Raw genomic sequence first — 19,042 nt, 5'->3', positions numbered from 1 at the left:
ACAGCCACAGCCCCGCTTCCGCTCGCAGTCCTCGCTCTCGTCCGCCTCGCCCGGCACGCGCGCCCTTTGGCGGGAAAGGCCCACGTGAGAGGGGAAAAGAGGCTAAAGCGCACGCGCACAACCAGCTTCCGGTTTGAAAGCGGAAGCCGGTCTGTGCCGCCGCCTCTATCGTTCTCGAGGGGAATGGAGGGGGCCTGCTTCCGGCGCGGGGCTGGTGGGAGGCGTAGTCCCTGCGTCTCTTCTTCCGGCCCCTGTCTGCGGCGCATGCGCGCTTCTCCCTGAGCGGCGAGGATGGCGTCCGGCGGGGAGTTCGGGGCGTCGTCGGGGCGAGTGGACGCGGGGGCGCTGATGGAGCAGGTCAAGGTCCAGATCGCGGTGGCCAACGCCCAGGAGCTGCTGCAGGTGGGGCCCGGGAGGCAGCGGGGGCGAGGGGGGCCTAGGGAGGCCTTCCTTCGGTCTCTCTCACCCCTCTCTCTTCTCTTCCCTTCCCACAGCGGATGACCGACAAGTGCTTCCGGAAGTGCATCGGGAAGCCCGGGAGCTCCCTCGACAACTCCGAGCAGGTGAGGGAGACTCGACTCGTCGAAGGGCCGTCCAGCCCAACCCCGTTGCTCCGCCATGCAGGAACTCTCGGCCGAAGGGAGAGGAGGAGGAGGAGGAGGAAGAAGGGGCCCATCGGCTGCCCTCTCCCCGTTAGGCTCTGATCTCCACATGCTGTGTCTCCCTGGGGTTACTCTGCAGTCAGCGGGGCTCTGAAAAGCAGCCCAAGGGGCAGGTGCCATAAGCGGAGGAGAGCCCTGCTGGCCTTCCTTAGCTGGGGCCATGGCTGGGGAGCTGGCCCTGGGAGTGCTGGCTTGGGACCCCCTTCCGCTCACCCTCTGCTAGAGCCTGGTCTACCTCAGAGGGTTGTTGCAAGGCCAAGGAATGGTGGGCAAAGCACATGTCTATGCTGGGAAGTACCAGGCTGGGCACCAGAGGAGGCTTCTCTGTCAACCTGGCAGCCCTTGACAAACTGCCTCCTTCAGGCAGACCCCAAGGAACCTGGTCTGGCAACGAGGGCCATTAAATGAGGGCCATTCTCTCTCCCTTTCTCTCTGCTCCAAACAGAAGTGCATCGCGATGTGCATGGACCGCTACATGGACGCCTGGAACACCGTCTCGCGGGCCTACAACTCCCGGCTGCAGAGGGAGAGGGCCTCCATGTGACAAGGGACATTAAAATCACTGTCTCACACACCGCGCCTGCTCCGCCTACTTTTTTCCCGCCGAAGGGGGGGGGGTCCTCTGGGAAGGAGCAGCAGCGAGAGACCACCTTCCTTCCTTCCCTGGGGCCCCCAGCCAGAGACAGCACCTTCGGCCACCACCACCCCCAATGTCCTTTGGTGAGGAAGGAGCGTTAGTTCTGCCCCTCTTGCCCCCATCATCATTGGACTGTCTCCTGTGCGGAGAGAGGGAAAACCCAAGCCCTCCAGAAAAATAGAAGGAAAGCGCTTCAGGAGAGGCAGCCAAGTGAGTGACATGGGGCTCTCTTTATTTTGAGGAGGGGGCTCCAGGAGCACCCTTTGGCTGGACGTTGGCCGTGTGGGGAGGGCCCATTGTGGCCGGGGAGAGTCCTCGTCCGCTGGTTCCTGAGAGGGCTCCTGCTTCAGAACTTCACGCCTTCAGGTTCTGCCCAATCCAGCCCCGCACCATGGTCACCTTGGTGTAGACCCCCGGGAAGAAGGGCCGGGCGCAGCCGTAGCCCCAGCTGGTGATGCCAGCCAGGAACCAGCGTCCAGAGGGCTCCCTGCAGGCCAACGGGCCTCCAGCATCCCCCTGCAAAAGGAAGGGAAGGGAGAGGGAATTAGACTCCTTGCACAAAGAGGGTCCCAGAAGCTCCCAAAAGAGGGAGGCTGTCACATGGAAGAGGCCTTCCAGTTCTGCGGAGGCTCTGCCAGGTTTGGGGGGGGGACACAAGTGCCTCAGGCCTTCGCTCCTGGTCAGCGGCTGGGAAGGGAGAATTAGGGTGGGGGTCCTTGGCTGGGACTCACGGAGCAGCTGTCGACTGTCCCCTGCGGGAATCCTGCGCAGAGCATCCGGCTGCTGATCTGGATGGGGTAAAACCTTCGGCAGTCCTGCTCCCCAATGACCTGGACGGCTGCCTTCTGCAGCTGTCTCGACATCAGCCCTGGGCAGGAAGGGGACAAGGGTCAGGCTTCATAGGCAAGAATTAATGGTCAAGAATGCCAGCTTCCAAAATACTGGCTTCTGCCTCCCCACCCCCAGTCTCCTAGGCTGTTTTCTCTGGGCCCAAGTGAGTCTGATTTGGGAATATTCAACATTTTTCCAGTTTAGCTTGTAAGGGAGACCGGGACAGCTCATCAATAAAAGGAAGGCATTAACTTGGCTGCAAGATCCAAGACGACTCCCTTGGGTGGGGAATAATTTCAGAGCGGGAGCCCCCCAGCCACCTGGCTGCCCCCTCACCTCCTTCCTTGGTGGAGCCCCAACCGGTGATGAAGCAGCGGGCGCCCTGCCCAAAGTGGTGGGTGCTATCCGGGAGGCAGATGGGCTTGATGGCCCCGGAGTAGTGCAGGGGGGCAGACAGCTCCAGCAGGGCCAGGTCATAGTCCAGCGTGTAGGCATTGTAGAAGGGGTGCCGATGGATCTGGGACACCTTCTCCACCCTCCCATCCAGACTGCTCAGGAAGGGCGTCCCCAAGACAGCTGCCCACAGCTTGGGGTCACTGTACCTGTGGGAGAGAGTGGCACATTCAGTGGCTGCAAGGAGTAGCCCTGTGGTAGCTACCCAGCCAGATGCTCCTTCCCTCTGGAAAGAGGGTGGCCTGGACTCACACATCAAAGCAGTGGGCGGCCGAGAGCAGCCACCGCTCTGCCACCAGGACTGCCCCACACTTGTGCTCCTTCTGCCGCAGCCAGAGGCTGGCCTGCCAGGGCCACTCCCCACGGGACGCTCCACTGCCCCCTACGATCTTGCCAAAGGCCATGAGTGGAGTCCAGCCACAATCTGCAAAGACAGGGCCAAAGAGGGGAGAAATAAAAGAGTTACAGGGTGAGGGCTCTGGAGCTGCCCTTCTGGGTCTTCTCCCAGATCTGCAGTCTGAGGAGCCCACAGAGGACAACTCTGGCAGATCCCTCGCTGGCAAAACTGCAAGGCCTGCAAAGGGCCTGTTTCTTTTGTGATGATAACCTGCAGACAACGCGCCTGCTGGTGCTGCTGCTTGGCACCAATTCTAGAGCTACAAGGAGATCTTTAGGGTTGCCCCTGGCTGCTGCTGCTTCTGCTGTGCCCACATCAGCTTTGTGTTGAGAGAGGGAGGGCTTGGCCAGCCAGGCATGGTCAACATCAATCCAGTCAACCTCCTTGAGCCTGCTGGGTTTCCACATTCCAGGGTAGGCCCTTCTCTTGGTCCCACTGTTCACCAGGGTACATTTGGCAGGAGGACAAGAGAGACAGCCTTTTGGGTGGCTGCCCCAGGACTCTGAAACTCCCTGCCACTGGTGGAGAAGATGTTGCTATTTGCACTGAGTTGGAAGAAACCCCAAAAAGGGCCATCCAGTCGAACTCTATTCTGCCATGCAGGAAATCACTATCAAAGCATCCCTGACAGGTGGCCATCCAGCCTCTGTTAAAAGACCTCCAAGGAAGGAGATTCCACCACTCTCCAAAGAAGTGTGTTCTACTGTTGAACAACTCTTACTAATGTTAAGATGGAATCTCTTTTCCTGGAGCTTGTATCCAGTTCCATTTTCTAGTCTCTGAAGCTGCAGAAAACAAGTTTCCTCCATCCTCAGTGTGATAACCCTGCTGCTGAACCTGGCTTCCACCTTCTCTTTTTAGTAGATAGGTTCTGTACTGAGTTCTGATTAGAATACTTTGGTAATTTAACGGACCTTTGATAGTTTCTTCCCTTTGCAAGGTGGAATGATAATTTAAATAAGTAGTTGTGAAATCTGTCCTGTTGTGCTGAGTGCTGACAGTGGGGATCCTGACATCCCAACAGCCATGTGGCCACCAGGCTCCCTTCTGGGCTGGCCGAGGGCCCCTCGCTCCTTTTGTCAGGTCAGGCTCTGCCTTGCAGTGGGGTTGTGCTGTCCTAGGGTGGGAGGCACTTACTGCAATTGGACTCGTCCCGGCCATTGCTGCAGTCCACAACTCCATCGCACTCTGGGTTGGCCTTTCCGATGCAGACTTGGTTGGAGCACCTGAAGGTGGATGGGGTGCAGGGCACCGCTGCAGGAAGGGAGGACTCATTCAAGTGGGCAGTTGTGGGGCCTGGATTCCCCCTCTCCAAGCAGCTTTCTCCCAAACCCACTGGAAACCTTGCCTGGGGTGGGACATAAGGAGGTGGTCCCAGTTGCCAATCACCTTTCCTGGTAGCTATGGAGTCACATGGCACCCGCAAGACACATTTGGGGAGGTTCTCCCTGATAGGGTGCACCCCATGAAATCGATCCCATCCCCAGAAGCCTCTTAACAGAACACAAAGCAATTTCTTGACAAAGGGGGATGGAGGTGGAGCCCAGACACTGGATGAGACTGCCTCACTGTTCCACCCTTCTCTCAAGTGGCCAGAGACTCCCCATCTGCCTCGGTTCAACCTTCCGCCCCCCCCCCCCCCCCCGCCCAGTGTCTGCTGACAGTTTGAAGCTTTTGCTCACCTGGGAGTGGGGTGGCTTTCGGGGTGCCAACGGGGCTGGGCTTGGCACTGGTGCCAGGGTGTGGCCGGGTGGTCCTTTGGGCAGCCAATGGGAGGCTGGAGGGGATCGTTGCAGAGACAGCTGTGGTGCTGGTGGTGGGCCGGCTTCTGGGGGTGGAGGGGGCTGGGAGGGTGGGATAGGAGGGCCAGATGGTCTCTAGAATCCAATCCTTGAACCTGGTGATCCGAGCGTAAATGCCAGGCTTTTTGGCCTGTGCGCAGCCAGCCCCCCAGCTGACAAGCCCTGCCAGGTAGAACACGCCTGGGGTCTCCTCACAGGCCAAGGGCCCCCCTGAGTCACCCTGGGGAGAAAAAGAAGAGAGGGAGAAGACCCCTTCCCAGGATCCTCTGGATTGCCCACTGCCAAAGAAGGGCCTCTTCCCATGGAACATGCTTGCACTGTGGGACTCCATGACACAAGATGCAGGGATGGTGATCAGGGTATCCCTCAGGGCAAGTTACTGGGAAGGCAGAGAGAGCTGCTCAGTCTACCCCTGCCCCACTGCTGGAGGGTCTCCTCCCCAGGCACCTGTTTGGGCGCTCTGGAATAGAGTGAGACTAGGGGCCCCTGGCCTCACCCAGCTGCATTCTTTCTCCTTGTGTCCAGAGGAAAGTTGGGACTATAACACTAGAAGAACTCCCCAAGAGGCACCACCCTGCTGCCGAGCAAACTATAATGCACTACAAATAAGCCCATGGAGGGTAGTGCTTTATTGTCTGCTTTCCTCTAGAGTACCAGAGAAAAGTAGACAGCTTGCTTTAGGAAGCCAAACTGCTTTTGAGTGGAGGGAGATGAGAATTGCTGTTCTCCATTGTGCCCCTCTTTGCCAACAAAGGGTCCACTGGGGAGGGAGAGCCCCATTCCATACCTGGCAGGAGTCCACCTTTCCCTCCAGGAATCCAGCACACATCATCTGCTCCGTGAGGGAGAAGTTGTAGAGCACGTTGCAGGTCTTCTGGTCAATGATCCCGACAGATGCCCGTTGCAGAGTCTCAGGCCTGGAGGCTGTGAAGCGCCAAGAGAACAGCCAAGCCTCAGCAGCAGCACCCAGCTGAACTCTGCCAGGACAAAACTGATCCACTCTTTTCCCCTGGCATTCTGTGGTAGACTGCCCCTGAACGTGGAGTCTCCTCAGAAGGGACTATATTTGTTTTGAAGCCATACCTTAATCTCAAAGAGGAGGAGGAAATGGCTGTGGCTCCTCACCTATGCAAGGCGGGTCCCACTTACAGGGGGCTGGGAGGGGGCCCTACCGTTGCCTTCTCGGATGCTGCCCCAGCCAGAGATGAGGCACTTCCTGCCAACGGGGAACTTGTGGACAGCCAGCGGGAGGCAGATGGGCTGGATCAGCTTCCCAAAGGGCAGGGGCCGGTTCAGCTCCAGGAGGGCCACATCGAAGTCCAGCAGAGCCGGGTTGTAGGCGGGGTGCAGCACCACCCGCTTGATGCTCACCTTCACAGAGCCACTCTCTGCCGCCGACAGTAAGGTGGTGCCCACAAAGGCCGTTACATACTCTGCCTTGGTGCTGCCAGACCGTGCAGGAGGCAGAGAGAGAGAGATTCCTGCTGTCATAGCTAACAAGGCCCAATCTAGTGCCAGTCACCTAACCGTGGCTGACTCTGTGGCCAAAGACTTGCAAGGCCATGGGAGTCTCAGCTGTGCCCAGTGGCAGCCCCTCTGACTTGGGCTGTGAAAGGGGGAGGGCAGGTGATGGGCCCCTGGGACTCACTGGTTGAAGCAGTGGGCAGCTGAGAGGAGCCAGCGCTGGGCAATGATGGTGGCCCCACAGAAGTGCCGCAGCCCCTCCTTCAGGCTGGCCTGCCAGGGAATCTCCCCCCGCAGAGCATCCAGACCACCCACGATCTTGGGGGGCTTAGAGAAGCCAGGCCGCCGGCCGCACTCTGTAGGGACACAGCGAAAGACAAACCCCCACACACAAACACACAAGAAGGCCAGTCAATCTGGGGACCCCAAGGAGACCCCTCTGGCCCAATGTGGTGTCCATCCCGGCCTCCCATCTTTACCATGGGGGGCTTGGGGGGCCGTGGCTGCCGGCCTGCTGGTGGAGGCAGAGTTGGTGGCTGGCTGAGGGTCCCGGGCGGAGGTGGCAGGAGGGTGGAATGTGGCAGGTGCAGAGGGTTGGAAGGCAGCCATGGTGTCGAGGATCCAGTCCCTGACCTTAGTGACTCGCGTGTAAACTCCTGGGCGCTTGGCCTCTGCGCAGCCAATCCCCCAGCTGACGATGCCAGCCAGGAAGAACCGTCCAGAAGGCTCTTCGCAGACAAGGGGGCCACCAGAGTCCCCCTGGAGAGGGAGAGGGAGAAACAAGGGAATTACTAGGGAAAGAGAAAGGAGATTACCTCCTCTGCCCTGGAGCCCCCATACCTGGCAGGAATCCACCTTGCCCTCCAGGTAGCCTGCGCAGAGCATCCGGTCAGTCAGGGCGTTACTGTAGAGGCTGGCGCACAGCGTCTGGTCCAGCAGCTCCACCGTCGCCTTCTGCAAGTGCTCTGGCTTCACCACTGTGCCAGGGAAACAGGGCTCAATGGAGCTCTCCTCTTTCCCTCCACAAAGAGCTAATGTGGAGCAGAGGTCCTCTGGGTGGACTGCGATCTGCAGAGGTGCGCCTGACCAAACTGACATTGGCTTAGGTCAGAGGTGGGCATCCATTGTGTTCTTGGACATCAACTCCCAGCATCCCTTATCATTATTAGCCCTGCTGGCCAAGAGGACTGAAGGGAGTTGCAGCCCAGCTGCCTCAAACAGCATTTCTGGATGTTTTGTTTTGTTGTGTGGACCAAGTACTTTATCAGTGTGAACTAGTACCTTGAGAGACAAAGAAACAGCTCCCACCATCCTGCCCTACCAACATGGCCAATGGTTGGGAGCTGTGGGCCCCTCAACCTCAAACATCTGGAGAGCATCAGCCAGTGTGAGTGTGTCAGCCACCCTTCAGCTAGGATCCTCTGCCTGTGAAATGGGCAGAACAAGGTCCTGCCATCTTGGGGGCACTTCCACTGGTACAGTGCTTGTTCTGTGCCTTCAAGTGTACTCTGATGTATGCCAACCCCTCTCCTAGTATGTCTTATCAACATTTCTTCAGAGGTTTGTCACCACTGCCTTCCTCTGAGGGTCAGACAGTGTGACTTGCCCATGATTGCCAGTAGGTCTCCACAACTGAGCAGGGATTTGTCTCCTGGTATCTCAGTCTCCTAGTCCAACACTCAGGCCACTCTTCCCCTGACAGGCAAACCAGCATCACTGCATGGAGGAAGAGGGCCTGGGAATGCTTTCCTCTCTGCATACACCCCACCCCTGCGAGGTAGGCTGGGCCCAGCACCACAGAGTCCCCTCACTTTCCCCTCCTTTCTGTTCCCATTTGGGGTGCCTGCGAGAGCGTGTGACTTACAGAAGTCCTCCCTGAGGTAGCCCCAGCCAGAGATGAAGCACTTCTTGCCGGCGGGGAAGATGTGGGTGGCAGCCGGGAGGCAGACTGGCTGGATGAATCTGGAGAAGGCCAGAGGCCCCAAGAGCTCCAGGAGGGCCACATCAAAGTCGGCCGTCTCGGTATTGTAGGAGGGGTGCCGCAAGATGCGGCCCACCCCAGCCTTCACCATGCCCCCTTCACTGCCGCTCAGCCATACGGTGCCTCCGTGTGCCGTCCAGGTGCCAGGATCCTGAAACCTGTGCAGGCGGGGGGGGGGGGAACAGGAGGAGAAAGACATGAGGGTCAGTGGACCTCCAATGCATCCGAGACGCACAGAGGGGAGCCTATATCCAGTGACTCCCGGCCCCTTCCAGAAACCGCAGCCTCAGAGAAAGCAGGCCTGACATCTGCTGCGTCTATAGTTTGGCAGGAAAGGGATTACGTCCCTGAACTAGAACTCCCAGGACTGCCCTGTTCCTGTTTTTAGTCACACACGGCATCTGGTCTGGCCTTGTGAGGGGGGATCCGCGCCGAGACCCAGCAGCCCCAGCTCTTACTCATTGAAGCAGTGAGCAGCAGAGACCAGCCATGTAGGTGCCAGGATGGTGGCCCCGCAGAAGTGTTCGTCGTTCTCCCTCAGGCTGACCTGCCAGGGGAACTCCCCCCGCAAGGCCTCGGACCCCCCGACGATCCGGTGGGCGGCTTGCATGGCGGGACGCCCCCCACAGTCTGAAAGAGAGCATGACAGCTGTGACCAGTGTCTGCGGCTGAAGGGGGTGCATACAGGACTGGGGTGGTCCCTGATCCTTCGTATGGCCAGTCATTGCCACACGCTTTCTTCCCAAGGGAAGAAACTAAGACTGTGCAGACTTTGGAACTCTGAAGCCAAACCTTGATGAATGCGCTGCAACATGCTTCTGGCTAAGAACTACATTTTCTCAACCGTATTTTCTGGACTGCAATGGAAAAATCCAAATCCACTCCCTCCTCTTCCTCCCCATTTGCCCAGGCAGAGACAGAGGCACCCTGGCAGTGACTTTTCTATCGCTGCCCCTTGCTTGAAAAGAATCCAAGCGCATCGTCCAAGTTCTGGCTTGGACAGACCACAGTGTGAGAGATGTGCCACCTGTGCCAGGACCCCCACTACAATGCCAACACCCCCTTCCTGTAAAGGAGGAAGGAACCCACCACACGCTTCCTCATCGGAGCCATCGGCACAGTCCTTCCAGTCATTGCATTCTGCATTTGCCGTCAGGACGCACTGGCCGCTGCGGCAGACAAAGGCCTTCCCAGGGCATCTTCCTACAGGCGCAAGAGTAGAGGCAGTGGGAAGATGAAGCCCAAAGCTCTTTCCTCACCTCCCTCTCATGAGTGAAGCTGAAATTCTCAAGATGGACTGGCCATTTGGTGTCTCAGCCCCATTGTGGGGAGTGGTCTGGAGCAGGAAAGAAACCCCCCCACCCCCATGTTGGTCACCTGGAGCAACGCCTCCAGGACCATTGAGGAGCCACAGGTGGACCTCTGCCTGGGATGGAGGCAGGGGTCACCCAGTGCCCTACCTGACTTCAGGGTCATCCCGGAGGAAGGGAAACTGGTGCTTGACCCTGGGGGGGGGGAAGGGGGGAAGAAGAAGAAAAAAGTGTGTGTGTGCGCGCAACGCACGTAACAGCCACTATTTCTTGCTGCAGGCTGGCAATATGATGCCACTTCATCTCTGCCCAGTGCCCTAAAAGTACCCACAAGTTCTATTCACTCATGCAGGTGTGCTCTCTCTCTCACACGCACACACAGAAAGAGCCAGGCCCTCCACCAGCCTTTTGCTCCAAATGCTCCCCTTCACACAACTGCAAGCTGCCTCATAATCAACTCCCCTTCCCAGACACCCCCATCCAAGCTGACTTTGTTCCATGACTTTTGGCCTCCTCACTTTCTTAATGCCCAGAAGTGGACTGGAGTCAAACCTCGCACTTCCTGCAGAGGACCACTGAGAGGAAAGGTTGCCTAGTGGCTGAAGTGGGGCAGCCCCAGTTGAACTACACCTCAGACATGATGGGATTTTCAGCTAGCTTGTAGCCTAACCTACATTGCAGAGTGTTTGGGAGGATGAAGAAACCACACAACCTGCCCAACTTCCTACCGCCCCCAAGGTCGAGGTGGGGTCCCTGGGTACCTGCAAGGGAGGCTGAAGAGAGGGTCCCGTAGGTGGGCAGCGTGATCCCCTTGTCACTCAGGGACATCACCAGCCCCTGTCTCAGTGCCTCCTCCTCCAGGCTGGGGCTGAGGGGACCAGTGGAGAACCAAAGGCGGAAGCGGACGAGGATGATGGTGCCATTGCCCTTCCTGAAGATGAGAGGAGAAGGACTCGATGGGGCCACAGACAGACCCCTCAGACTATGCTCTTGTGAGGGGAAGGGGAAGAGGAAGGGAGGAGATGAGCCCCGGCTGGGCCACCTACCTATACTGCAAGATGGTGCACCGGGAGCAGCTGCCACCCAGGGAAGAGTTCTGGAAGCTTCCTTTAAACTGAGGGGCAAAAACAGAGTGCTGGGTGGGGAGAAAGCCAGCCCCCAGCCCAAGAGAAGAAGGATGAGGGCCACGCTGGCCCCCTATTATAACCATGGTTATTTCATTCTGGCATGGGGTGCATGTGGGACATGGGGAGAGAGACCGTGGCTGCATTGATCTTGCTTTCAGTGTGCACAGAGGCCGCCTCTCCATGTCCGTGAGACACTGGACCCTCCCCAGATGCACAGGATCCCACCTTCCCTCCAAAAGTATGGGAGGAGGCTGGGAGTATCCCCTTCTGGTCCCCTCCATCTGCAAAGGCTAGACTCACCAGTCTCTCCAGGACTGGGGTCAATGTGCGGTGGAAGTCCGAACTGGGGCACTGGAGGCTGCTCTGGTAGGGGATTCCATGCAGCTCTGCCAGGTGCTCAAAGAGGAACTCCTGCTTGGCCAAGGAAGCTGTGGAGAAAGGAAGGAAGGAGAGCACTCTGGTTGTGGTGGCACTTCCCATTGGGGACAGACCTGGATCAGGTGTCTTCTGTTCAGCCATGCCTCCCTCCTCTGGTATGGCACTGGGTAGAACAGGGTTCTTTACACTGGTGTTTAGCAGGGGAAGCCCAGTTTTGTTCAGTGCCTCCTTAAGACTTCTCAGTATAAATACTGAAGGACCTGCGGCAGTCACCTGCAACACTGGTGGGATGTTTGTCTTCTTGCCAACAGCTGTGGGGAACTTCACCTGCACCAAGTGCAAGTTGTTAGCCCTCTTAGAAGAGAAAGTACAACAGCTGGAGGCCCAGGTAGCTACACTTCAGCATCATAGGGAGCAAGAGGTTTTCCTGACCAGAATGGACCAGACGGTCCTGGACGGGAAACACACAGAGGAAGTTGCTGGGGAGGAGGAGGTCACCTCACATACAAAAGAAGTAAATAGTTGGAGGAAGGTCACATACAGAAATAGGAAAACCAGGGAACGTTCTGTGAGTTTGCAGCTACAGAATCTATTTGAACCTCTCTCTGTTATCAAGGTTGATGAGGAACAGCAGCAGGGACAGATTTCAGGGACAGAGCAGGGGATCTTGAGAGTACCACCAAAGGGAACAGCCGCTGCTAAGCCTCGAAGGAGGTGTGTGGTGGTCCTGGAGGACTCCTTGCTGAGAGGCACTGAACCAGTGGTTTGTGGGCCCGACAAGATGTCTCAGGAGGTGTGCTGTCTCCTTGGGGCAAAGATCTGTGATGTGACAGAGAGGCTAACAAGACTTGTCAAGCCTACTGACCATCACCCCTTTCTTTTGGTTCATGTGGGAATCAATGATGCTGCAAGCCACAGCCTTCAAAATATCATAAGGGATTATGAGGCTTTGGGCAGGAAGATGAAAGAGATGGATGCACAGGTTGTCATCTCATCTCTTCTCCCAGTCGAAGGACATGGTCCAGGAAGGGAGAGGAAAATAGCAGAGGTGAATAACTAGCTCCACAGATGGTGCTGGCAAGAACGATTTGGATTTTTGGATCATGGTCTGAGGTTCCATGAGGAAGGACTTCTGGCAAGAGATGGGTTGCATCTCACACCAGTTGGCAAAAACGTTTTTGCCAATAGTCTCAAAAATTAATCAGGAGGGCTTTAAACTGAGGTATGTGGGGGAGGGAGACAGTATTCTGGAAGGCAAAAGGGCTGCAGAAAATAGGCAAACTGTCATAGAGGGAACAAGACAAACAGAGCAAGGACCCAAAAGTGGGAGGCAAAAAAACTTGCTCAGGCAGCAAGTAGGGGGGACCCATGGTCTTCGATGTCTCTACGCTAATGCACAGAGCATGGGGAATAAGCAAGATGAGCGTTTCCAGGGAGTCTGTGATTGTGTCCTGGTTGTTCAGATGCTTAACTCAATAGTGGATATTGCTGTTTTAACTTGTTTCATATGATGTTTTTAATCTGTTGCTTTGACTTTTAGATTGTACGCCACAGGTAGGCTTTTATATTCTTGATTTTACTTGGTTTTGTACAGCGCTGTGTACATTTACGGCGCTTTATAAATAAAGTTAATAATAATAATAATAATAATGATGATGATGATGATGATGAACTTGAACACCTAGCCCAACAAAGCAAATATGATATAACAGGCATCACGGAAACCTGGTGGGATGAGTCTCATGATTGGAATGTAGAAATAGAGGGGTATAACCTCTTTAAGAGAAATAGGCCAAACAGGAAAGGAGGAGGAATAGCCTTATATGTCAGGGACATTTACACCAGTGAAGAGATCCAGGACATCAATCTTGGAAGCCAGGTGAAGAACATCTGGATAAAAATTAAAGGGGTGGGAAACAACAGGGATGTTACGGTGGGCGTCTACTACAAACCCCCAAGTCAGATGGAGGAATTGGATGATGTCTTTCTAGAACAGATGACCACACACTCCGAAAGGAGAGATGTAGTAGTGATGGGTGACTTCAACTATCCTGATATTTGCTGGAAGTCAAACTCAGCCAAATCCTCAAGGTCTAGCAAATTTTTCACTTGCCTCGAAGACAATTTCATTGCCCAAAAGGTGGAAGAGGCAACAAGGGGATCAGCTATTTTAGATCTGATCCTAAACAACAAGGATGACTTGGTTAATAGGGTGCAAGTGGTGGGATCATCAGGTGGAAGTGACCATGTTCTCCTGGAGTTTGTTATACAATGGAGAGGAGAAGCCAGGCATATTCAGATATGCATTCTAGACTTTAGGAAAGCTAATTTTAGTAAACTTAGAGAAATACTGGGGGTGACCCCATGGTCAGGAATACTAAAAGAGAAGGGAGTTCAAGATGGATAGGAGTTTCTCAGAAGGGAGATACTGAAGGCACAATTTCAAACAGTTCCAACGAGGAGGAAAAATGGGAGATGTATCAAGAAACCAGGATGGATAAGAAACTTTCAACTGAACTAAGTTTTAAACAGAACATGTATAAGAAATGGAAAAATGGGGAAATCACCAAAGAGGAATTCAAACAAATATCGAGCGTGTGTGGGGGTAAAGTCAGAAAAGCTAAAGCACAGCATGAACTCAGGCTTGCTAGAGAGGTTAAGAACAACAAAAAGGGCTTTTTTTTTGGATATGTCTGCAGCAAAAGGAAGAAGAAGGAAATGGTAGGGTCACTCCATGGAGAAGATGGCAAAATGCTAACAGAAGACAGAGTAAAGGCAACACCTTCTTTGCCTCAGTCTTCTCAGAAATGGAAAAGGGTGCTCAACATGAGGATAATGGAGCGGAGTAAAGAACAGGGGAATTTCAGCACAGAATAAGTAAAAAGATAGTACAGGAATACCTTGTTAACCTAAACGAATATAAGTCTCCAGGACCAGATGAACTACATCCAAGGGTATTAAAAGAACTGGCAAATGTAATATTGGAGCCATTGGCAATAATCTTTGAGAACTCCCGGAGAACAGAGAAGTCCCAGAAGACAGGAGGAGGGCAAACGTGTCCCCTCTTCAAAAAGGGGGGGCGCGAAAAGAGGCTCCAACCATTATGTCCAGTTGTTCTGACATCAGATACCAGGAAAAGTTCTAGAGCAGATCATTAAACAGAGAGTTCTGTAAACATCTAGAGGCAAATTGCCAGAATCACAAAAAGCCAACACGGGTTTCAGAAGAAATAATTTCATTGCCAGACAAACTTATATCTCTTTCTTTGAAAAATTACCATCTTGTTTGATGAAGGGGAAAGGGAATGCTGTGGATATCGATATATTTTGATTGTAAGGCTTTTGACAGGGTTCCCCATGACATTCTTGCAAACAAGCTTGTAAAATGTGGGCTGGACAAGGCAACTGTTACATGGATTTGTAATTGGTTGACTGGCTGAACCCAAAGGGTGCTCAACAATGGCACCTTTTCATCCTGGAGAGAGGTGACCAGTGGAGTGTTCAGTGGGGCTTTGTCTTGGGCCCAGGGCTATTCAACATCTTTATCAATGACTTTGATGACAGAATTGGGGGCATACTCATCAAATTTGCAGATAACATCAAATTAGGAGGAGTAACTAATACTCCAGAGGACAGGATCAAAATTCAAATGATCTGAATAGACTAGAAAGCTGGGCCAAAGCTAACAAAATGAATTTCAACGCGGAGAAATGTAAGGTACTGCATTTAGGGTGAAAAAATGAAATGCACAGATATAGGATGGGGGACACCTGGCTGAATGAGACGTGTGAAAGGGATCTGGGAGTCCAAGTAGACCAAAAGTTGAACATGAGTCAACAGTGCAATGCAGTAGCTAAAAAGGCCAATGCGATTTTAGGCTGCATCAATAGAACTATAGTGCCTAGATCAAGGGAAGTAACAGTGCCACTATATTCTGCTCTAGTCAGTCCCCACCTGGAATATTGTGTCCAGTTCTGGGCACCACAATTCAAAAAGGATGTTGAGAAACTGCAGTGTGTCCACAGGAGGGCGACTAAAATGGTGAAGGCCCTGGAAACCATGCCCTATGAGGAACGACTTAGGGAGCTGGGGATGTTTAGCCTGGAGAAGAGAAGGTTAAGGGGTGATATAATAGCCCTGTTTAAATATTTGAAGGGATGTCATGTTGAGGAGAGATAAATCTTGTTTTCTGCTGCTCCAGAGGCTAGGACATGGAACAATGGATGCAAGCTACAGGAAAAGAGATTCCACCTCAACATTAGGAGGAACTTCCTGACAGTAAGGGCTGTCCGACAGTGGAATAAATTCCTTCCTCGGAGAGTAGTGGAGTCTCCTTCCTTAGAGGTCTTTAAACAGAGGCTGGATGGCCATCTGTCGGGGATGCTTTGATTTAGATTTCCTGCATGGTAGGGGTTGGACTGGATGACCCTTGCGTTCTCTGCCAACTCTACGATTCTAGGATTCTAGTCCAGCGTTGCCTTCTTCTATTTATGGGGCTGCGAGGTGTTCCTGGGAAGGAAGGGAAGGAAGGAGGAGCGAGCCAGGTTCCCTTCCCAGCCAATGAACTCACCCATGAGGATTCCGCCACATCCTGCCATGGCAGCGCTCACCAGGACTGTCACTGCTGCCACCCAGGCACAGGCACCACCGCGGCATCCCTCTTTGGGCACCACCTTCTCCCCCTCCAGCCTCAGTTTGACTGCTTCTGCTGATGGCTCCATAATTCTCCCTTCCAGGCCTAAAGAAAAGCAAAAGAAAGACTGAACCTCAGGCAGATTGAAAGGTGGGGTGGCAGGTAAGTGGGTGGGATTCCCCTCCAAAAGGACAAAGAGGGGAATCTTGTATGTGTCAGTGTTTCACCAATTGACCCCTCCTTGCAAAGTTAAAACACATAGAGGGTTATACAGTATGTCAACCAAAATATCCCCAGGTGGTAAAATGTTTTCCCTTTTCCAGAACTCTTCACCAGGTGAGGGGCCAGAAAATCAAAACGAGTGGGAAGAAAAGACAGGGAAGAGTCCCCACAGGTAGGCTAGTGTCTGTGGCCAGAAGGGCAGCAATCAAACTCAGTCCTAAGAGGGAGGCAGCAGAAGGAAGCCGGTACCAATGCCAAGCAGGGGAGTTAATGGAGATGCAGCGCTGCCCCATTTAACTCTGAATGAAGAGCCCAGAATGACATTCTGCCTGGTGCCAACTGACATTCTCATCCAGTCCCAGAGGAGCCCAAAGCGTCCGGCAGTGGCGGCGCTATCCACGATCCATCTTGGAAACAGGATCTCCTGCTGAGGGACAAAGAGGCTGTGGGGCAAGTTTCCCCGTTCCCTCCCCACCAAGGCCAGGGCAATGCTGCCTTCTGCTGCCCCAAAGAAAAGGCCTTTGAGGGCAAGAAAAAGCAAGGTTCCTAGGAAAGTGGCCAGGGAACCTAGAACAGCTAGCTCTTGCGGTGTCCCCATAAAGCCCATGGGAGACAGGGGCTCTACATGGTGGTGGTGGTCGGTCATGCCCACTCTCAGCCACTGTCCGGGGAGAGGCCTTGATGACAATGCCAAGGCTGAGAGAGATCACTTTATGCCCCTGCCTTCCTGGGTGGCACTGGCGCAGACACTGACCTGGTTGCATCTCAATCAGGCACCTGTCCTCCTTCCCACCTTCCACAACCTGCCATCTCTGGCCTCTGCTGTGTCTTGCAGCTGTTCTCATGGGAGCCCCACGTTCCTTCCCTAGAGCCCCCAAGGGCCTCCGAGTCCTTTGGGGTGTTGAGCTTCCAGGGGCCACAGAGGGCTCAGCGGCTGGACCCGCACCCCCTTGTATCCAGAAGACTTGCCTGCTTGTCCCATTGCCACTTGGCAGGAACGGCTGCTGCATCCCCCTCAGGCTCCTCTCTGCTGTGGCCTCTGAGCTCAGTTTCGGCAGCAAGGGAGCCTTTTGTTGGGATGGGAAGGTGAAAAGAGGAGGAGGAGGGCAGGAGCCGCCTGGCCAGGATCCAGCTCTGCTGGGAGGGGAGGGCAGAGCCAGGCAGGCATCCCAGTTGTGTCAGGCCAGCAGGGCTTGTCCTGGCCAAGCGGGGACAGATGCCCACACCATTATGGTGATGGGCTTTTGGGTCTACACTCTTGCTCAGTGTGCTCCTCCTCTTCTAGCAAGAAACTGATGCCAAGGAAGTTTGCTCCCAGGGCCTTCAGACCAGGGATTGCCTGAGGTCCAACCAGTGGGTTTCTAGCACTGAGCAGGGATTCGAACCCTAGTGTGCCACAGTTCCAGTCTAATTCTCAAACCAATACTCTACACTACTTCTGAGAATGTCTGCCGCTGCCTTCCTACAAGGCTGAGAGTGGGTCTTCCCCAGAGTCACTTGGGGGCCTAGGCCAACACTCAAACCAGGGCACTGCATCAGCTCCCTGCACCAGAGTTATGGACCTACATCGCCTTGCATGCTCACCTGACCCTCCTTCTGCGCCAGCCTCTGTGGGGCTCTCCTCCATGAATTGGCACCTCAGCTATGGGGTCCAAAGTGCTGCCAGCCCTCCTCCACAGCCCTTCGGGTTTAAGGGGTCCTGGAAGAAGGGAGAAAGGTGAGAGAGGTGACTGAGGGGAGCCATTCTACTTTCTGGGGACCCCCTCATATCAGACCCAGCTGCTGTCGCTAACTCCTGGGGATTGTGGGAGCTGTGGTTTAGTGGCACCTGTCCTTTAGCAGATGGATGTTCTGGCACCCCTTGTTTGGGCCAATGGAGAGTGGCCAGAGGCTGGCCAGTGAGAGGCAACACAAAGCAACCCATAGGCCTGCCCGCCCACACAAAAGGTCTCCAGTAGATGAAGGAGAATGTGGGCAAGAGCAAGAATAGCAATGGAGGTGGCAATGGGCACCGAAAGAGAAGCAGCAAGGAAGAAGTGCCAAATGGCAGAGACTCCAGGGGGCAAGACGGCCGGAAGGGTCTGAAAGGATCCCCCCCAGGTCTGGCTGGAGACCCCCACCTGCCTGCTTTGCCCTCTAGATATTTGGCAGGAGAGGTCTTGCAGCCCGAGACAGCAAGAGAAAGAGATTTTTGAGTCGGGCCCCCTCCCTCCTTCCCGAGGTCCCCCTTTGGCCCCCTTGCAAGAAGCCTCGTCTCCTTCTGTTTCTGTCCCACCCTGCCAGGGGGACTTGGGGCGAGTTTCAGGCTAAGAAAAACAAACCCAAAAGGGTGGAGGGAGGAGGCCTGAGTGGCTGCCAAGACTGCCAAACCCAGGACAGAGCCGCCTTCTGTGCCGCCCATCGTCCCAGATGAGCACAAGAGATCATTGTCACCGGTGGCCTTTGATTCCCTCTTGCGCTGCTGCCCCAGGAGGGAGGCAGGAGGGAGGCTGAGGCCGCCTTTCATCTGGCCAGAGGGAAGGGGACTTAGGCCCTCTCTGCCAGAATTGGCCCTGGACCAGTGGCCAGGATGGCCACCACCCACCTGTGTCCATTTCAGGGCCCTGCAAAGCCCCAGATCAGGAGATTGGCAGCACTGGAGGGCCCTGCAGGTGTCAAGGGCTATCAAGGAGTAACAGCAGCAGCCTTTTGCCCTGCCCAATGCAGGCAACTCCATTTCCCCCACCTTGCCAGAGAGCCATGGGGTGTTTCCCCCTTCTCCCACCCCACAACCATTTTCTCTCTCCTGTCCTGGTGAAACTGCCCCACTCCCGCCAATTCCCTCCTCACCTGACTCCAGCAGTGGAAAAGGCCCATGTCTAAGCACGCAGGAAGCATCGGAGCAAGGAGGACGTGTGTCCTCCTGCAGGAGTGAAAAACAGCAGAAGCAGTGGCCACAGCCACGAGGTTAGCCTGGCCCAGAAGAGCTCACTCCCTGGTCTGTCCTTCCACCCTGCACCCAGCCCAGGCCCAGAGCTATACCGCCCCCGCCCCCCGCTGATGAGGCCTGCCCATCACCCATCTCACTCTTTGACTTCTTTGTGGGCAAAGGTGGCCACTGCCCACAAAGAGCCCTGCTGACAGGGCCAAGCGCAGCTGAAGGCGGC

The 19,042-nt window shown here is 54.9% G+C and overlaps 2 protein-coding genes across 2 annotated transcripts; one reads left to right on the top strand and one right to left on the bottom strand.

The window, feature by feature from the left end:
- The first annotated feature begins 260 nt into the window (after positions 1–260).
- TIMM13 (translocase of inner mitochondrial membrane 13) lies at positions 261–1,234 on the top strand. The gene is made up of 3 exons (XM_042480126.1): positions 261–402; positions 495–563; positions 1,108–1,234. Exons 1-3 carry the CDS (start codon positions 292–294, stop codon positions 1,204–1,206), a joined length of 279 nt encoding a protein of 92 aa, XP_042336060.1. The 5' UTR covers positions 261–291; the 3' UTR covers positions 1,207–1,234.
- A 285-nt stretch (positions 1,235–1,519) lies between these two features.
- Positions 1,520–18,115, bottom strand: TMPRSS9 (transmembrane serine protease 9). Its single transcript, XM_042480111.1, has 19 exons — positions 18,017–18,115; positions 17,481–17,595; positions 15,612–15,779; positions 10,965–11,092; positions 10,584–10,651; positions 10,266–10,468; positions 9,317–9,430; positions 8,686–8,857; positions 8,111–8,385; positions 7,087–7,223; positions 6,726–7,005; positions 6,431–6,602; positions 5,955–6,226; positions 5,570–5,706; positions 4,663–5,002; positions 2,836–3,007; positions 2,467–2,732; positions 2,031–2,167; positions 1,520–1,815 (listed from the first exon to the last, which is right to left on the bottom strand). The coding sequence occupies exons 2-19, from the start codon at positions 17,521–17,523 to the stop codon at positions 1,654–1,656; spliced, it is 3,246 nt and encodes a 1,081-aa protein (XP_042336045.1). The 5' UTR covers positions 17,524–17,595; positions 18,017–18,115; the 3' UTR covers positions 1,520–1,653.
- Between the last annotated feature and the right edge of the window lie 927 nt (positions 18,116–19,042).

Source organism: Sceloporus undulatus, chromosome 7, assembly GCF_019175285.1.
Source record: "Sceloporus undulatus isolate JIND9_A2432 ecotype Alabama chromosome 7, SceUnd_v1.1, whole genome shotgun sequence".
NCBI classification, from domain to species: Eukaryota; Metazoa; Chordata; class Lepidosauria; order Squamata; family Phrynosomatidae; genus Sceloporus; species Sceloporus undulatus.
Note: the sequence above shows the minus strand (reverse complement) of the source record. Positions and strands in the feature narration are given on the sequence as shown.